The following is a 16,342-nucleotide window of genomic DNA, read 5'->3' on the forward strand; positions in this document are numbered from 1 at the left end:
GAACTCATAGATAGGGTGAGGAAGGACCTTTCCCATATCCCTCTGGAGAAAGAAGTCCAGATTTCCGAACGGCTTCGAGGTTTCGACAAACACCTTAAGATTCTCAAGAGCATAACGAGCCATGTACTCAGCTGAGGAGTTCATGTGAAGAGGAACATGTAAGATGCTCTTCTTTGTAGTACCCACCTTGTAGTTGTTTGCATGGAGGGTGTTAAAAGCCCTGTAGGCATCGAGCTGCTCTTCCTCTAGGAGGATTTGTTCCTGCAAACGAAGGGTGTCGTACACACGTTCATTGTCAGTTTCAATGTGAATCTTGTGAAGCTCTTTTTCATTGGCATGAATGCAAGCAGCTTGGACAGCCGCTAGAATGGCTTGCTCCTCATTAAGCCCTGGAAGGACACCCAGGACTCCCCACAGCATGTCTCCGTTATCATCTCTGATGATTGCTGCAACAGCCAAGGTGTTGCCATTAGGCAAAGGCACCTCTGAAACTACACAGTGAACATTAATTTTGATGTAATCCTTATCAGCCACCTCCCAAAAGTATTCCATAGCGAAGAAGAAACTAGAGAGAAAATAGAGGATGAATGAAGTGAGCTGAGGGGAACAGAATATAAAGGGAGGTATAAAAAGGAGCCCAGCCCCTATAGAAATGTAGCTGAGAAAGATTACAGCTGAGGATGATAGGTAGTAAAATCAATCAACTGTGACAGCCTCCACTCAGGTATAAGCCCTAAAACTATGTAAGCTTATAGTCCTCCAGATAAGAGCTTTAACCAGACTAAAAAACAGAGGGAACCGGACTTCCAGAGGCAATATAATGTACAATCCACTGAAAGATTTTGAGAAAATATTACACAGGATCTCCATAATCTGATCCTAGGTGTGATGATTAACAACAGAGATCGAGAATTCAAAAACAATCCTGGTAAGAGAAAAACCCCACAGAAAAGCCTTGTATCCATCATATAAAACCCAAAACCAGAATTCAATTGGATCCGATCCACGAACCCAAATGGACCCAACGCAGATGTGATATTGTGGCTCGCTGAAAAAGACGAGCTGAAATAAAATAAAAGGACAATAATTGTAAAAGAATAATGATAATATTATCATGATATTATTTTACATAGTAGTATCTGATGTAGAGAAGGTTGTTATTTACCACTATTGCTCACTCCAATCCAGGTTGGTTGTCACCGCAGATGCCGATGGACACCACCGAGTCTCGTCATCTCTCTCAGGTCTCTCTCTCTCTCGAACAAATTTTACTTTTAAATTAAACACACACTCTCTCTCTCTCTCTCTCTCTCTCTCTCTCTCTCAGCTGACTCCGTATATTTACTATTGTGCCCTCATGGTCTCACATCCAGGTTACGGGCGGTGCCGCGGCGGAGGACATGCCCCGCCCGCCCAACATGTTTATGATCTGTTAAAATAGGATGTTTATTTTGCTTTTTCTTCATATTAGGATATATATCAGCTATAAATTGGCATTTGGAATTACCGGTACCTAAGTAGAAATTTGTTAGGCAACATAAATAAACACTAATCAGTTAAAAATTTTGATAATTAGTTTGTGCATCAATCACAGATTTGAAAAGGGGGATTTGGTGGAAACAATAATATTTGAGGTTTAATTTAGGGATTATGAGTAGATGCTGGGGATAAAAGTAGAAAAGTCATTTGTATGTTGGAGGTATGATGAAATAAGACTGAAGTGTGTGTAGAGGATGGGCGGTCTCTCCAATACCCCCTAAGGCTGTGTTTAAAGAGTTTCAGTATGATTTTAGTCGGATTGTCATGTACTATTTCCAGGCTATCATAACTATAATATACTTCTAGTTTATTAGTATATACTAGTTCTTGACAGAATCAAATAGTTGTGTTGTTTTTATGTTGTTCTGTTGGTGCAAGGTCAAATATTATGTGGCATGACTTATTTATTTATTTAAATTGTCGTTTCCCATTCTCTCCATTCCGGTACAATGAACGTTGTGGTGTTATTGATATTCTATAATACGTGAAATTGCAGTTCACTAGGATGAGCCTCTCCAGAAATCTAATATTGGCGTACCAAAGCTTAGGTGTGGTTTATGGTGACTTGAGCACATCGCCTCTCTATGTCTATAAGAGTACGTTTGTTGGAAAGCTTAATGAGCATCAAAATCCAGATGCTATATTTGGTGCATTCTCATTGATCTTTTGGACCCTTACATTAATTCCTTTGCTCAAGTATGTCCTCATTGTTTTGAGTGCTGATGATAACGGTGAAGGTTTGTTGACACCAAGGCACTTGTGTACTACTTGTGAACTTGTGCAAAACTTTAACTTTGACAAAAAATATCTTGACTCATGTCAGGTGGGACTTTCGCTCTCTACTCTTTGCTTTGTAGACATGCAAAATTTAGTTTACTTCCGAACCAACAAGCAGCTGATGAGGAGTTGACTGCGTACAAGTATGGCCCTCCAGGCCAGAATCCTTCCTCTTCTCCACTTAAGAGATTTCTTGAAAAACATAGGAAGTCACGTATAGCGCTGCTTATAGTGGTATTGTTGGGGGCCTGCATGGTTATTGGTGATGGCGTCCTCACTCCTGTAATATCTGGTAAAGTAATGTGAGATATCTGGTTATACTTGGAAGTTAGAATATATGTAGTAGTATTTGGTCTGAGCCTCTTAGGTTTGATATGACGGTGTAATATGCTTATGATATGTTCGATTAAGTGTTATAACATAGATGACAGAACTGTTTAATGCATGATTTAGAGTATTCTGTTTATGAGGGACACTAATATTTGAATTATATTCATTGATGCAGTTCTATCATCAGTATCAGGACTTGAAGCTGCCAACAGCAATTTAACTCGAGGTAAAAACTTTACTTTAGTCTTCGATAATTTAGTTGGACTACTTTTAACCTTAAGATTGGTATTAGGGTACCATTGTACTGAATCGGACGGAGTCTTATTGAGTTCGTTCTTTGACAGGCCAAGTTCTTGTTATAGCTTGTGTTGTACTGGTTGGCTTATTTGCACTGCAGCACGTTGGTACCCATAGGTTAGCCTTTGCGTTTGCACCGATTGTTCTTATATGGTTAGTATCAATATTTTCCATTGGGTTATACAACATCATACATTGGAATCCAAAGATTGTTTCTGCAATTTCTCCGCATTATATCATTACTTTCTTCAAAGAGACTGGTACAGAGGGGTGGATATCACTTGGAGGGATTCTTCTTTCCATAACAGGTACATAGAAATTCATCATGCTTTTTTTTTTAATATTCTGTAGTTTTCTTTTCTTTTTCTGGTTACCTGCTTGGATAAAATGATTGTCATATACAAGGATGCAGCTTGTAAGTATATTGTATATGGCCATGAACAACCAACCCCTAGTAGCAACGAATGTCAGCAAGACAAAAAAGTAGTAAGTATCCGAGATTGCGTCTTATCAGTGCTGACTTCGTGTGCAGGTACTGAAGCCATGTTTGCTGATCTTGGTCATTTCACAGCCATGTCAATAAGGGTAAGTTTGGACAACTAGAACCGCTTAATGTCTGTATATGTAGATTAATAAGTTGTATACCGTAGTATAGTGCATTTGGGATTCATAGATCCACTGTTCGTCCATGGTAACTAATTTTAACAATAGAGTAGATTTTATGTGTGAGTTTGTGTCTGTGTATTTATTTTTTCAATGATTCATAATTTGTAATATTAATGATTATATGCTAGTCCTTATTTATCAAGTTAATTAATGGGATTTGTTATACCCTGATGATCATTATAAATTCTTTGTATGTGCAGCTTGCTTTTATAACTGTTGTATACCCTTGCCTGATTGTACAATACATGGGACAGGCGGCTTATCTGTCTAAGAACGTATCTTCTATTTCAAACAGTTTTTATGACTCCATACCGGGTTGGTTTTCCTTCATTAAGACGGTTTGTACCACTCTCTATGTGTAACCATATGTTGTCCATGACCTATGGTCCATTCTTATTGTGCAGATCCTATATTTTGGCCTGTCTTTATCATCGCAACTTTAGCAGCCATTGTTGCCAGTCAGGCAATCATCACTGCTACCTTCTCTATTGTTAAGCAATGCCATGCTCTTGGTTGCTTCCCTAGGATCAAAGTTGTTCACACGTCAAAACATATATTTGGGCAGATTTATATTCCAGAAATAAACTGGATTCTCATGATTCTTACTCTAGCCGTAGCTGTCGGGTTCCAAGACACAACACTAATAGGAAATGCATATGGTGAGACCCTTATTTAATGATCTATCTTTTATCGTGTTTGTGCATTTTATTTCTCACTTGTGGCTGTGCATTTTTAAGTGTAGTCCAATAGAATTCCTATGTGGCTTTGTGTAAAAATATCGAATTAGGGATTGTTGATAACATATTGTATAGTGTAGATTCTCATAATATGCATACACCATACCACATAAATTTACAAGTGCCGAGTGCCTCCTAAATAAAGCTTCAAAAGTGGTACTTAATTTTGACAAAAAAAAAGTGTTACTTTTGTCTTCAACTCCCTTGGTATTGCAACATAGTAAATATAATTTCCATATTGTGTTGTACTTCTCATGACACTTCGATCTTGAATAGATATTGTTGCCTATGATTATGAATTATCCTTCTCACATATGGCTGTTGATTGCAGGCCTTGCTTGCATGACAGTTATGTTTATCACAACTTTTCTCATGGCACTCGTCATAATTTTCGTTTGGCAAAGAAGCATCGTTTTGGCTTCAGCCTTCCTTATATTCTTTTGGTTCATTGAGGGTATTTACTTGTCAGCTGCATTCATCAAAATCCCTCAGGGAGGATGGATCTCTTTATTGCTTTCATGCATCTTTCTAATTGTTATGTTTGTCTGGCACTACGGAACTCGCAGAAAGTACAACTTTGATCTGCACAACAAAGTCTCTTTAAAATGGCTTCTCGGTCTAGGTCCCAGCCTTGGTATTGTCCGCGTTCCGGGAATAGGACTTGTATACTCAGAATTGGCAACAGGAGTTCCTGCTATCTTCTCACACTTTGTGACAAATCTCCCTGCTTTTCACAATGTTTTGGTTTTTGTTTGCGTAAAATCTGTTCCAGTACCGTTTGTGTCACCCGAGGAACGATTTCTCATTGGCCGCATCTGTCCAAGACCATACCGTATGTATCGGTGCATTGTCAGATATGGTTACAAGGATATTCAGCGCGACGATGGAAACTTTGAGGATCTGATTATACAGAGTATAGCAGAGTTTATTCAGATGGAAGCAGTTGAACCACAACTCTCGAGTTCTGAGAACACATCACTTGATGGGAGGATGGCAGTTATAAGCACGAGGACAGCTCAGTCAGGCTCAAGCTTGATAGTATCTGCCCAAGAGAGTTCTGGTTCTAGTAATTCCATTAAGAGTAGCAAATCTTTAACCTTGCAGAGTCTACGATCTGCTTATGTTGATGAGAACCCACGGTCAAAGACGCATCAAGTCAGGTTTCAGCTGCCATCAACACCTGGACTAAACCCGTCAGTTGGGGAAGAGCTTCTGGATCTGATACAGGCGAAGGAAGCTGGGGTTGCATATATAATGGGTCATTCTTATGTGAAGGCCAGGAGATCATCTTCTTTCTTAAAAAAGGTTGTTATTGATATTGGATATTCATTTCTTCGCAAGAATTGCAGAGGGCCATCAGTCGCACTTAATATTCCTCACATCAGCCTTATCGAAGTTGGCATGATATACTATGTCTAAACTGTTTGGCAACTGGATGACAATTTCTTTTACTCCTTGCTCCAAGTCCATTAAAGTTTAATTGGCTTGACGTTGAAAGGAAGTCGATGTTCTACAGGTATACATTTGGGTCACAAAATTCTGGAAGATGAACTCAACTCTGGTGCATGGTAGTATTACTGTGATATGTATATATTTTAAATTATGCCCTGTATATTAGTGATGTGGAGAATGATTTAAAAGATTTTAATTATCTTGATCTTTTGAGTTTTAAAATTATGTTCTCCGAGTCTTGGTTTTCTTTTACATTCTAAGAAGACGGGGAAGAAAGGTGCTTTCTTATCGGACATTAAAGTTTTATTATCTAAATGTCCCCGGTCATCTTGCATGTCCGATTATTAGATGATAAGCTTTCTTGAATGAAAGGAACTCCTCGGTCAAGATCATGCCGATTCTGCTCGTTGAGATTCATTCTCATTTTCAAAAAAAAGAAGACGGGGGGTTTTGGTGACCAAGCCAAAAGTTTAAGATCGTTGATCTTTAAGTATGCAGCTGTGATTGAATATATTGGACACTTCCCCCCATCAGTTTTGGTTTAAGTTGGCAATAGAGTGCCACAACTCATAAATTACTGGAAATTGTTGTTTTTCGCGGTCTAGCATGTGATATATCGTCTTTGGTTGTAATGTTTCAAATTTATTAGAACATGCAGTATATGCAAATTTGCTACTTGTATAAAGATGCCCTTTTTACCTCTAACCATGTCCAAACTTTGTCCTCTGTTATGTAGTTTCCTTCTGCACAACTGTTGAACATACAGATAGTTGTAGCGTGATGTTCCGATGGCTGTAGTTTCCTACTGTACAACTGTTGAACTTGCAGATAATTGTGAGGGTTCAGGTTAACCGGTTAGTTTTTTGCGCATCAATAGGACTCACATTGTGTGAAGTCCAGGAGTCAGGAGCCGTCGTTTGTGTAATAATGGTCAAGAGTGACTTTAAACTAGTAATTACTAGTAATTTCAATTTGATTCTTGAGCTAAGTTCTCTCTATTGTGGAGTTGGAGCTGTCGGTTTGTGTAATAATGGTCCAGAGCGACTTTAAACTAGTAATTTCAATTTGATTCTTAAGCTGAGTTCTCTCTATTGTGGACCAAAGACTCGCGTGTAAATCAGGAAGAGCCAAGTTTCCTGTATAGTTTACCCACACACAGTACACCAGAAGTTCCATGCCAGAAATTGTTCTTTTGCTAATACTGATGCAAACCTAATCGAATGTCTTGATCTTGACAGGTTTTGTTTAATCCTTTTCTTTTACCTCAGCTTCTTCAAGTATGTACATGTGTAAATAGAAATACTATGGTAAATCCTCTAGACTTTAGAAGCAGATACAATATATGTACAAAATATGTTACTTAAGGTGGATCAACTACCATAGCAATATTGGAGGACTTGCCCCTTGCCATTCCTTCTAAGACATATAAATAGAGATAATCAAATAAAATGGTGGCTTACCAACTTTGACCTAAGTTTGAGAAGTCATGCTGCTCCCTCTACTTCTTTTTAGAGAACTCCTGCTGCCTCTACTTATAATGAAGAACTTAGACAAACTAGAAGATACAAGAATTGCAATCAACAAATGGCAGAGATGAAGATATATGCATACTGCACAATAACCATGTTGCTTATGGTGTTTATCAGCACAAATGCTCGGCAAGCAGACAGGTCCTGCATAAACGAGCTTGTTCCTTGCCTTAACTATCTCAACGGGACGAGGGATCCTCAGGATGATTGCTGTGATCCCCTGAAATCGGTGATCAAGTCGAATCCAGAATGCCTGTGTAGTTTGATAACCAACAAGGGGACTAAGCAAGCACAGGAGGCTGGCATTGATGTTAATGAAGCCCAGCAATTGCCTGCTAGATGTGGCCAGCATGTCAATCCCATTTCCTGCCTTACTGATTCAGGTTCTGTGCATGGTCAAGTTCCACATACTACATTAATGTCTATACAAGTATTTCATCGTACTTGAGATCAAGAAAAATAAAATTCATCAAAATTCAACAACAATAAACTTCATAGTTCTTGTGCAATGCTGAGATACTCAATTACATTGCTTCATATATGATTAACAGGTGGATCTGCTGACTCGAAAAAGTCGGATGAAAGTTCAGCGTCTCGAAACGGAAGGATGGTGTTTTTTGTTGCAGCTTGGGCCATCATTATTCAAGTTTTATGGATTTCTTCATGAATACATTTGAACTGGAATATGAAACATTCACATACTTCTCTTTTGCTGTAGTTCATGTTAGCAAGGGATTTTTATTTGTTTGCACTTTTTTTGGCAAACACTATCTTGTACAGAAACATGTAACTTTAAGCTCTGAGGAATGGAAGTCGACTGAAAAAGGTTTAATTCTATTTATCGATAATTCCTTTTGATTCAAACAGTAGTACCGCATACGGTTAAATTGAAATATTAAAAACTCGGTTGATTGAGTTTTTATATGGATTCAGTACTAATAAATTTAATTTATTTAGGATATATATGAAAATATTGTTTTTTATTGAATAATAAATTGATATATTCTAGAATTTGAATTAGTACTGGTGTTTTAAATCTCAAATTATATTGATAACATCTTTAAATCATGATTTATATTATTAGTCCAAAATTGTTATCCTATTTATATCTCTTTAAAACTTACAATATATATACTACTATAATGTCACTACATCGCTAGTGAAAATAATCTGACAAAATATGAATAATAACATAGTTATTATATATATAAATCTCATAATATCCGAACTACCACATAACATAATACAAAAACTACCATATAAAAAACTATGTAGGAAGAAAAAAAAGGTTCATAAAACCGGTTAATTTTTATATTTATTTGGTTTGAAAATTCTTTTTGACACAATAACGTTCCGTGTAATGGTAAGAGCATCTCTAGTGGCGTCGGCTATAATCATTAGTTAAATTTTAAGATATTATGTAAAATTTGTTGAATCTGTAAGACATTGTGCTTCGATGGTATTGACTATATTGGTTGTCTATAATTTAAAAAAATATGTTATAAATAATATATATCAATTTAATATGATAATAAATAATTGACGTGACTAGTTTTGTCACTATACGACGATGCAAATGGCAGATATTTTATTGTTGGGTTAAGTTTGGCTCCTTATGATTGTAATGCAATACAAATATATCTTTTATTATTTGAGCGGTGTCCTAAATGCTAATGTAGTAATGAGAGTTTAAAATAGTTATTCTTGAATAATGTAAGCAAAGTATCACATTAATATTTTTTTTGTCAATGAAGTATCACACAATCACTACACGAGATGAACCTTGATATTCAACTAGTTGTGCTATGTCATCCTAATATCAACAATGAAGTATTTTGTGGGCGTTTAGAACCCTTTCTTAGTGAATATTCATATATAGGTTAGATATTATTGAAAATTAGCTATTTGATCATGTATTCATCAAAATTTTTAATTATATCATAAATATATACGTTGATCTAGTAGAGTAACTTATACTCTTTACACATCTTTACCTGTGTAGTATCGTCCTGATACTCAACTATACTCAACTAGTTGTGACACTTCATCATGATAATCCTTTTACCTTCAAATATTATGCAGGTATTTAGGTATCTCTTTAGTAAGTACTTGTATCTTGGTTAAATGTTATTGAGACACGGGTATACCATATATTTAGGACTCCTTATTAAATATTCATATTTTAAAAAAATTGTTAAAAATTATGTAATTTGATGGAACATTCACTTTAAATTTCTAATTAAACTTTTATAAATACATGTGCTGCTTCACTTTCGATGGAATATCATAATGATACTCGATTGATTGGTTGTAATGTATAGCCATGATAATCCTCTTCTAGTCGTATATTTTATAAATATTTAATACACTCCTCAGTCCTCACTAAATATCTGTATTTAAGTTAAATATAGTTGAATACACGAACAATACAGATGCTGTTGGTTTGTATAATGGGTGTCACTTTATACGCTAATGATGAAGCGATAAACATGGAACGTTAATTCCAAGTAGATGAGTGCAAATCCAAATTAAAAACAAAAAGACAGAAGTGAATACCCACTCTCCTGCCATGCAATTTCGTCAGCGGTGTAGCCAATAATAAAACAATACACACACGTACGAAGATAGCCAAGAATTTCCCTCCCTTGAGATCTCAGGTAACTCTATTAAATTATAATCCATAATATTGCTTTCTTTCTCTACAAGTTTTAATCAATATCATCACTTGATAGTAATCCAAACATTAAACTCCATTCCGGGTACTACAAGAAAGCGCGCAGACATGCATTTCACCACTTAAAACAATATTGTTATACAGTGCATTATATGCAGCAGCCTTGAAGAATAATGAGAGAATAATGACTATTAATCTCCCGTCATTAGAAGATTTATATTGCTGATCTCGTTTGTATAATAAAATTTGATTGTTTTTCTTTTAGCGTTTATACAGTAGTTTAAAATTTATTTTAAGATTTCACTCAACTAGTTGGTCCAAATCTGTACTATTTGGGGGGCGACAATATCAAGACTCTCGGGAGCACAAAAAAATGAGGATGAAAAGGAGTTATCCGTACTAATGGAGAGAGTATCGATTAAAATGATGAATGTCATGTATGAGTATATGACCATCTTACCCTCAAAAACTAATATAAATATGCCGCATCGTTGCACACTATCAGCCTGATCTCTCTTTGATTTCCCAAGGGGGTACCTCAAAACTTTATCAAGAGCATGTTTATGCAACACGGGGTCATATACAGAGCATGTGCAATTGTTAATGTTTTTTGTACAGCGTGGAATAATTATTGTTTAATGAATAAAGAAATAGAGTCTACTCAGAACTCTCTCCCTCATAGGCTTTCTTGCGATCTATCTGTGGCTTTTGTTTCACTTAGGTTGCTGGTAATCCTGTGCACGGAGGAGTTGCGAATAGCCTTCATTTCTCCTGCTCCAATAGAATATCTTCTTTGCAACACTTAATATTATGCCATTCACTTATATTACTCATTCGTCTATTACAATGTTTTATATACACCGCAACAGTATTACCTCATCACATATATGCGGCGATAACGTATTTGCCCCTCCCCCCTCCCCTCTCTCTCTCTCTTCCCCCCTCAACTCTCTCTCCCTCCCTCCTCCCACCTCCTCTCTCTCCCCTCCCTCTCCCCCTCTCTTTCTCACACACACATACACATAAGGATACTCACTATGCAGATTGCAGGATACGCATACCGCCAGAAAGAATGTCGGCCTACAACTTGGAGACATACAGGACAGGTAACTGAGTACAAATTTTCTTCGCAGAAGAGATTCACTAAACATGTTGAACTAACTTTGTGCAGACAGTAGTCCCCGATCGCACCACGAAGGAACTCCAGTGGAAAATTTTTGCGCCTGATTAATTCGCAACCTCACCACATTCTGGATGAACTCATTATATCGGTACAAAAGTAGCAACTACTCGCGCGCCAGGATACTAGTTAAACTTTTCTAGACAAATGATAAGCTGTAACTAGTTGCCACTGCCACATCCTCAAATGTTAATTCATTGAAATGGAAACTTTATTTATCTTGACAGGGCAAACCATTTCACTTTTATGTAATGAATTTCGGATTGTTCACGTTCCAGTTCTCCATATATCCAATCCCATTTACTATGTCCAGAAACTGCCTTACTTGAACTGATCATAACAGTGAAAGAATCATTAGAGCTTGTCCCTAACATTGTTTTATATAATCCGTATTCACTTTGCCTACAATTTAGCATTGTATCGGAGCCAGATTAGTCCAATTTCAGATAGATTGATATGGATTATATCCCAAACTTTGTGGAATTTGAATGATTTTAAACAAGGCGAAGACAAAACTAATATCAACAATCATGAGTTTAGAGTAAAATACATTATCAAGATAACAACAAAATTAACTATGATCAGAGATTCGATGATTTTTTTCTTGACCGAAGATGATAATGATTTACTACAAGATTTTTTTCGAATGAGGTTGATCTGTAAATTTTTTTAAAGGAAGCGTGATCTGTGAAAAATTTGGAAGGAACAATATATCTGGACAGTTTCTCCTCCCGAATTATTTCCTATAATTTTCTATGATAATACTCAAAATTGAGTAAGTGGTTGTTGTAAAAATAAGAAAAAGAAAAAAGATTTATAGGATAAGAAACTAGTGAAGTACCCCAAAACCTCGTCGCAGCGCAGCAGTTCCTTCATGCTGCATCAGGGGGAGGGTTTTTTCCCTAAAAAGATATCATTATCAAAATTGTTCCAACTGGAATTGATTAGATATTTAGATCCAATTGGTTCTGGTGGTTTCAGTGAAATTCCCACCTTAATTAGTATCCAACAATCTACTTAGAAGAGGACATTGCAGTTTCAACTTCTGACGCACACTTCAGTTTAACTTCAAACGCAAGTGTCAGACTAGAACTGAATTCTGATCCTCACCAGTTGGCTGAAAAGCTGAACTCATGTATGTCGACCATAGCATGGATTCAGAATATTTCTCACAAAAATTACTATGAAATACACGACAGAGAAACTCAAATTGTTGCAACTGTACTTAAAAATACCTCGAATTAAGGGATGGCATAGGTAGAAGATCTAGAGATGTAAAGGGCTGTAGGATGTGTCTTTTCACAGTACTTGAGAATTTGCCTGCAATTTTCTTTTACGTCTGTGCTCCTCGAAGAATTAGCATGATTTTTTCACCTATATCAAACAGATTTACTATTTAAATCTTGCATACAAGTTATAGATGAGCTAAAGTGACAGGTAAAAGAATACTCTGCCTTATCCCTTCATAGTCTTGAGTAGATATTCTTACCTCTTCTCCAAATATTATGTACCAGGTTCGATTCTTCTACAGAAATGTGAGTCGAGACTCAGATTCTCAGAAACTCATCTAACACTTGCAGAAATGCCAGTTTAATCTGTCCATCCACCCCATATTAACCACTCAATGTTAATAGTAAATTAGTAATTAACTCCTGAGTCCTGATGAAAATTATTTCTTTCGAAAAAACAAAGTGAATTACTTCTTAATGTTATCTTGGCTAACACAATTACTGAATTACTGCTTATTAATCTTGTAAGCAGTCAAACAACTTAAAAAAAGACTTCCTATATAAGCATATGAATACAAATTCATATGCCGGCAGATGCTTTTGGTCTGTTGAGAACTAAAACTTAAAACAAAACTAGCTTAGTCAAGTGTTAAGCAAGGAACTCTAACTACCAGTGAAACGGTTGATGTTTAGGAGTTTTCGATCTTGCTAATGGAGAGATTGACTAGTTGTGCTGAATTATATTGACAATTTCTTGATTTCTATAATCAAATTGTAATATTTTGAGCTCCTTTGATATATAAAAGGTCACAGAAATACATATTCTGATATTCCTGTGCCGGCTGAGGCCGGCCTTGTTGCGTGTCATCTTCCTCTCCCATCCCTGTCTTCTCTTTCAGCACATATTCAGCCTGCAATTCTTCATTCTTCTTTGAACACGTGTGATATCTTACTTAACTCTTGTGTTTGTTTCTTGACCATATCAAACTTCAACCATATTTCTTTTGTATTACTAGCTCCTCACAAGCTCATTGGCTTAGAAAAAGTATTACAATCTCTAGTGAAGCGGCACAGCCAGTCTGCTAGCTATGGGATGTGTTGTAGCTAAGCCTTCCCCGGACTCACCACCGAAAGGTCTGCAGAAGTTAAAGTCTGATAATGGTTATGTTAAAGCTGGAGGAGGATTTGCTGCAGCCAGGAGATCAACAGGCCAAAGGCTTGTTCCTGTGAAAGATTCTGCTAAAACATTGCGGTCTGCCTCTACAAAGAAAAATAGCAGTGCTGGTGGCAGCAATGAGGAGATTTTCGCGAGGAAATTTGAGCTGCCAAAAACCACTGAGGATGACGAAGTGCTAGTGGATGGATGGCCTAAGTGGCTTGTTGATAATATCCCTAGAGACGCTCTTTCGGGTCTGATTCCTAAGAGCGCCGAGTCCTATGATAAGCTTGATAAGGTTAGTTATTGATTTTCTAAATTGTCAGTTTTTGATTTAGCTAGACTGTTAATGATTGTGAACAAATTCTTAATATGGTTGTTCTACTTGTTCATAGATAGGGCAGGGGACTTACAGTAATGTGTATAAAGCTCGAGACAGGGACACTGGTAAGATTGTTGCTCTTAAAAAGGTCCGCTTTGATACATCAGAACCCGAGAGTGTGAAATTCATGGCGCGAGAAATTAGAATTTTAAGGATGCTTGATCATCCTAACATTGTGAAGCTTGAAGGACTGGCGACATCTAGGATGCAGTACAGTATATATTTAGTTTTTGATTTTATGGTGACCGATTTGTCAAGAATTGTTTGCCGCCCTAATGAAAGGCTAAGTGAGTCACAGGTTAGATATTGTCCATCTGACTCCTAGAACTTCCAAATTTAAAACAAAATGTAAGAAGTTCTATGTCGCTAATGTAGATATCGTTTTTTGAAAAATTCAGGTCAAATGCTACATGAACCAACTGTTGGCCGGACTGCAGCACTGCCACGAGAGAGGAATATTGCATCGAGACATTAAGGGATCAAATTTATTAATTGATAGATCTGGAATGCTGAAAATTGCAGATTTTGGGCTAGCAAATTTGTATAACCCTGCAAAAAAGATGCCACTAACAAGCCGAGTTGTGACACTTTGGTACCGTGCCCCAGAACTACTGTTAGGTGCAACAGACTATGGACCTGGAATTGATCTTTGGAGTGCAGGATGTCTTATGGCAGAGATGTTTTCTGGAAGGCCAGTAATGCCTGGTAGGACTGAGGTAAAAAAATATTTATACGAGTTCTACTCAAGTTTACAATCTATTACAAGCGATTGCTATATTCAAAGATTTGAGATTCCTGTGTTTTAGGTTGAGCAACTGCACAGAATATTCAAGCTCTGTGGTACACCCTCAGAAGAATACTGGAAAAAGTTGAAGGTGGCCACAACTTTTAGACCACCACACACGTACAAGCCTAATTTTCGCGAAGCTTTTAAAGACTTGCCAAAATGTTCTTTAGGCCTTTTAACCAACCTTCTTTCTCTGGATCCTTCACTTCGCGGTTCTGCTCACTCTGCCCTGAAAAATGAAGTATGTGCCTTATGAAAGTTAATTACGATTTACGAGTATATGAAAACCAATACATGGAAGTGATTGTTTTAGCTCTATGCCATCTTCTGAGTACAGTTTTTCCATACAAGACCGCTGGCCTGTGGACTTTCAGATTTGCCTATGCTTCCCAAGGAGGTGGAGGAGGACGACGTGCAATCTAAGGATAAGAGAAGGTAAACTATATTCCCCAGAAGTTTCACCATAAGCGATTACATTATGATTTTTCCATGTTTACAATTGAGAATGTTGTTCTCCAAAATGTTATACAGGCAATTGAGGAAGTCAAGAACAAGGCTGTTGTCACAGAAACAGCCAGGCCATCAGAGTGAGCAGCCTGTACAAACTCTTAAAGACGATTCAGAATATACGAGAGAGGTAAGCCTAACAATAATCATTTCGAGTTCTTCAATAAAGCACCAACCTAGTAGCACACTGTAAATAAAATAAAATCTCAGTTTTATGCTACTGGCAACTCGTCAGTTCCAACAGACAAGCATTTTATACTGAATTTTCTATATGATGGCCTAATTCAGAACAAAGTCATTGTTTTACCAAAACGAATCGATATGATAGCATAATCTGACAATGTTCAAACATCAATAGTTTATACCTGCATTCTAAAACAATAATGATATACTTTAGGTGCAAAAAAGAATTGTGGAGCCAAGTGGAGGTGGCGAGGTGTCGCGTGGCAGTACCATGAGCTCTTCCTCTATGGAAACACCGACTGAGGATGCAATTGAGTCTAAATCCCCTCCATCTGCACTCTCACCGCATATCATAACCGAGGAAAAGCAGGCGTCTCCTAAAATAGAAGCCCCTCCTGTTGTTAACAAGAATGTGAAAAGCAGACCTCCGTTACCTACGACCACGAAGACTCGATCTCTGATAAGGTACAAAGAGTACAATGACAAAAGATACAGGTCTAATCAGGTGCAGAGGTCTGTTTCAACTAGAGAGCACAGAAAAAATGATACCAGAATTCATCATAAACTACACGGTTTGGATGATTAGAAGCTGAAAATAATGCCCAACTGTAATTTTATTCCGATTCTTGTATTCTTGGATTTGAATGATGTCTTGGTTCTTTTAATTTGCTCAACAGGGAATTGAGGCTAGCACTCAGTAAATTGAAAAAAGTAAGACATGTATAGTTAGTTGCCTATAATACAATTATAAAGTTGTCACACTGTATTTCACAAAATTGCAGATCAGGACGCTTTCGCATTATCGCATATAGTTAGTGTGTGTTCATGGACAAACATCAGGAAATCCGATTAATTACACGTCAGAAACGCCCTTCACTCTTCACCTTAAAAGTACAAATTTACTCGTGAATCTACGT

General features: G+C 37.1%; 3 protein-coding genes and 1 long non-coding RNA gene across 6 annotated transcripts; 3 read left to right on the top strand and 1 right to left on the bottom strand.

Annotated features, from left to right (window-relative positions):
- The first annotated feature begins 1,083 nt into the window (after positions 1-1,083).
- On the top strand, positions 1,084-6,003 carry LOC108218791 (potassium transporter 4). Its single transcript, XM_017391901.2, has 9 exons — positions 1,084-1,244; positions 2,036-2,276; positions 2,363-2,608; positions 2,822-2,872; positions 2,991-3,251; positions 3,476-3,528; positions 3,810-3,924; positions 4,014-4,268; positions 4,678-6,003. The coding sequence occupies exons 1-9, from the start codon at positions 1,206-1,208 to the stop codon at positions 5,763-5,765; spliced, it is 2,349 nt and encodes a 782-aa protein (XP_017247390.1). The 5' UTR covers positions 1,084-1,205; the 3' UTR covers positions 5,766-6,003.
- Positions 6,004-7,382: 1,379 nt separating this feature from the next.
- On the top strand, positions 7,383-7,994 carry LOC108218186 (non-specific lipid transfer protein GPI-anchored 30). Its single transcript, XM_064092195.1, has 2 exons — positions 7,383-7,767; positions 7,879-7,994. The coding sequence occupies exons 1-2, from the start codon at positions 7,383-7,385 to the stop codon at positions 7,992-7,994; spliced, it is 501 nt and encodes a 166-aa protein (XP_063948265.1).
- A 3,382-nt stretch (positions 7,995-11,376) lies between these two features.
- Positions 11,377-12,911, bottom strand: LOC135152361 (uncharacterized). Of its 3 annotated transcripts, XR_010291445.1 has the most exons (5): positions 12,671-12,911; positions 12,417-12,555; positions 12,175-12,306; positions 12,023-12,083; positions 11,377-11,511 (listed from the first exon to the last, which is right to left on the bottom strand). It is a non-coding gene; the product is annotated as an uncharacterized LOC135152361 (long non-coding RNA). The 3 variants fall into 3 exon arrangements; XR_010291443.1 differs by having other exon boundaries at positions 12,023-12,306; XR_010291444.1 differs by having other exon boundaries at positions 11,487-12,083.
- A 387-nt stretch (positions 12,912-13,298) lies between these two features.
- Positions 13,299-16,191, top strand: LOC108217337 (probable serine/threonine-protein kinase At1g54610). The gene is made up of 7 exons (XM_017390172.2): positions 13,299-13,864; positions 13,962-14,246; positions 14,347-14,664; positions 14,755-14,976; positions 15,073-15,170; positions 15,267-15,372; positions 15,640-16,191. The coding sequence occupies exons 1-7, from the start codon at positions 13,499-13,501 to the stop codon at positions 16,009-16,011; spliced, it is 1,767 nt and encodes a 588-aa protein (XP_017245661.1). The 5' UTR covers positions 13,299-13,498; the 3' UTR covers positions 16,012-16,191.
- The last annotated feature ends 151 nt before the right edge of the window (positions 16,192-16,342 follow it).

Source organism: Daucus carota, chromosome 4, assembly GCF_001625215.2.
Source record: "Daucus carota subsp. sativus chromosome 4, DH1 v3.0, whole genome shotgun sequence".
NCBI classification, from domain to species: Eukaryota; Viridiplantae; Streptophyta; class Magnoliopsida; order Apiales; family Apiaceae; genus Daucus; species Daucus carota.

Excerpts from the sequence above, each read along its gene's own strand:
- LOC108218791 (XM_017391901.2), top strand. The coding sequence starts at position 1,206 with ATGCCGATGGACACCACCGAGTCTCGTCATCTCTCTCAG. Across the intron at positions 2,609-2,821 it reads CCTCACTCCTGTAATATCTG|TTCTATCATCAGTATCAGGA; the intron begins GTAAAGTAATGT and ends TCATTGATGCAG. Across the intron at positions 4,269-4,677 it reads ACTAATAGGAAATGCATATG|GCCTTGCTTGCATGACAGTT; the intron begins GTGAGACCCTTA and ends TGTTGATTGCAG.
- LOC108218186 (XM_064092195.1), top strand. The coding sequence starts at position 7,383 with ATGGCAGAGATGAAGATATATGCATACTGCACAATAACCATGTTGCTT. Across the intron at positions 7,768-7,878 it reads GTCTATACAAGTATTTCATC|GTGGATCTGCTGACTCGAAA; the intron begins GTACTTGAGATC and ends TATGATTAACAG.
- LOC108217337 (XM_017390172.2), top strand. The coding sequence starts at position 13,499 with ATGGGATGTGTTGTAGCTAAGCCTTCCCCGGACTCACCACCGAAAGGT. Across the intron at positions 14,665-14,754 it reads TAATGCCTGGTAGGACTGAG|GTTGAGCAACTGCACAGAAT; the intron begins GTAAAAAAATAT and ends CCTGTGTTTTAG. Across the intron at positions 15,373-15,639 it reads ATTCAGAATATACGAGAGAG|GTGCAAAAAAGAATTGTGGA; the intron begins GTAAGCCTAACA and ends GATATACTTTAG.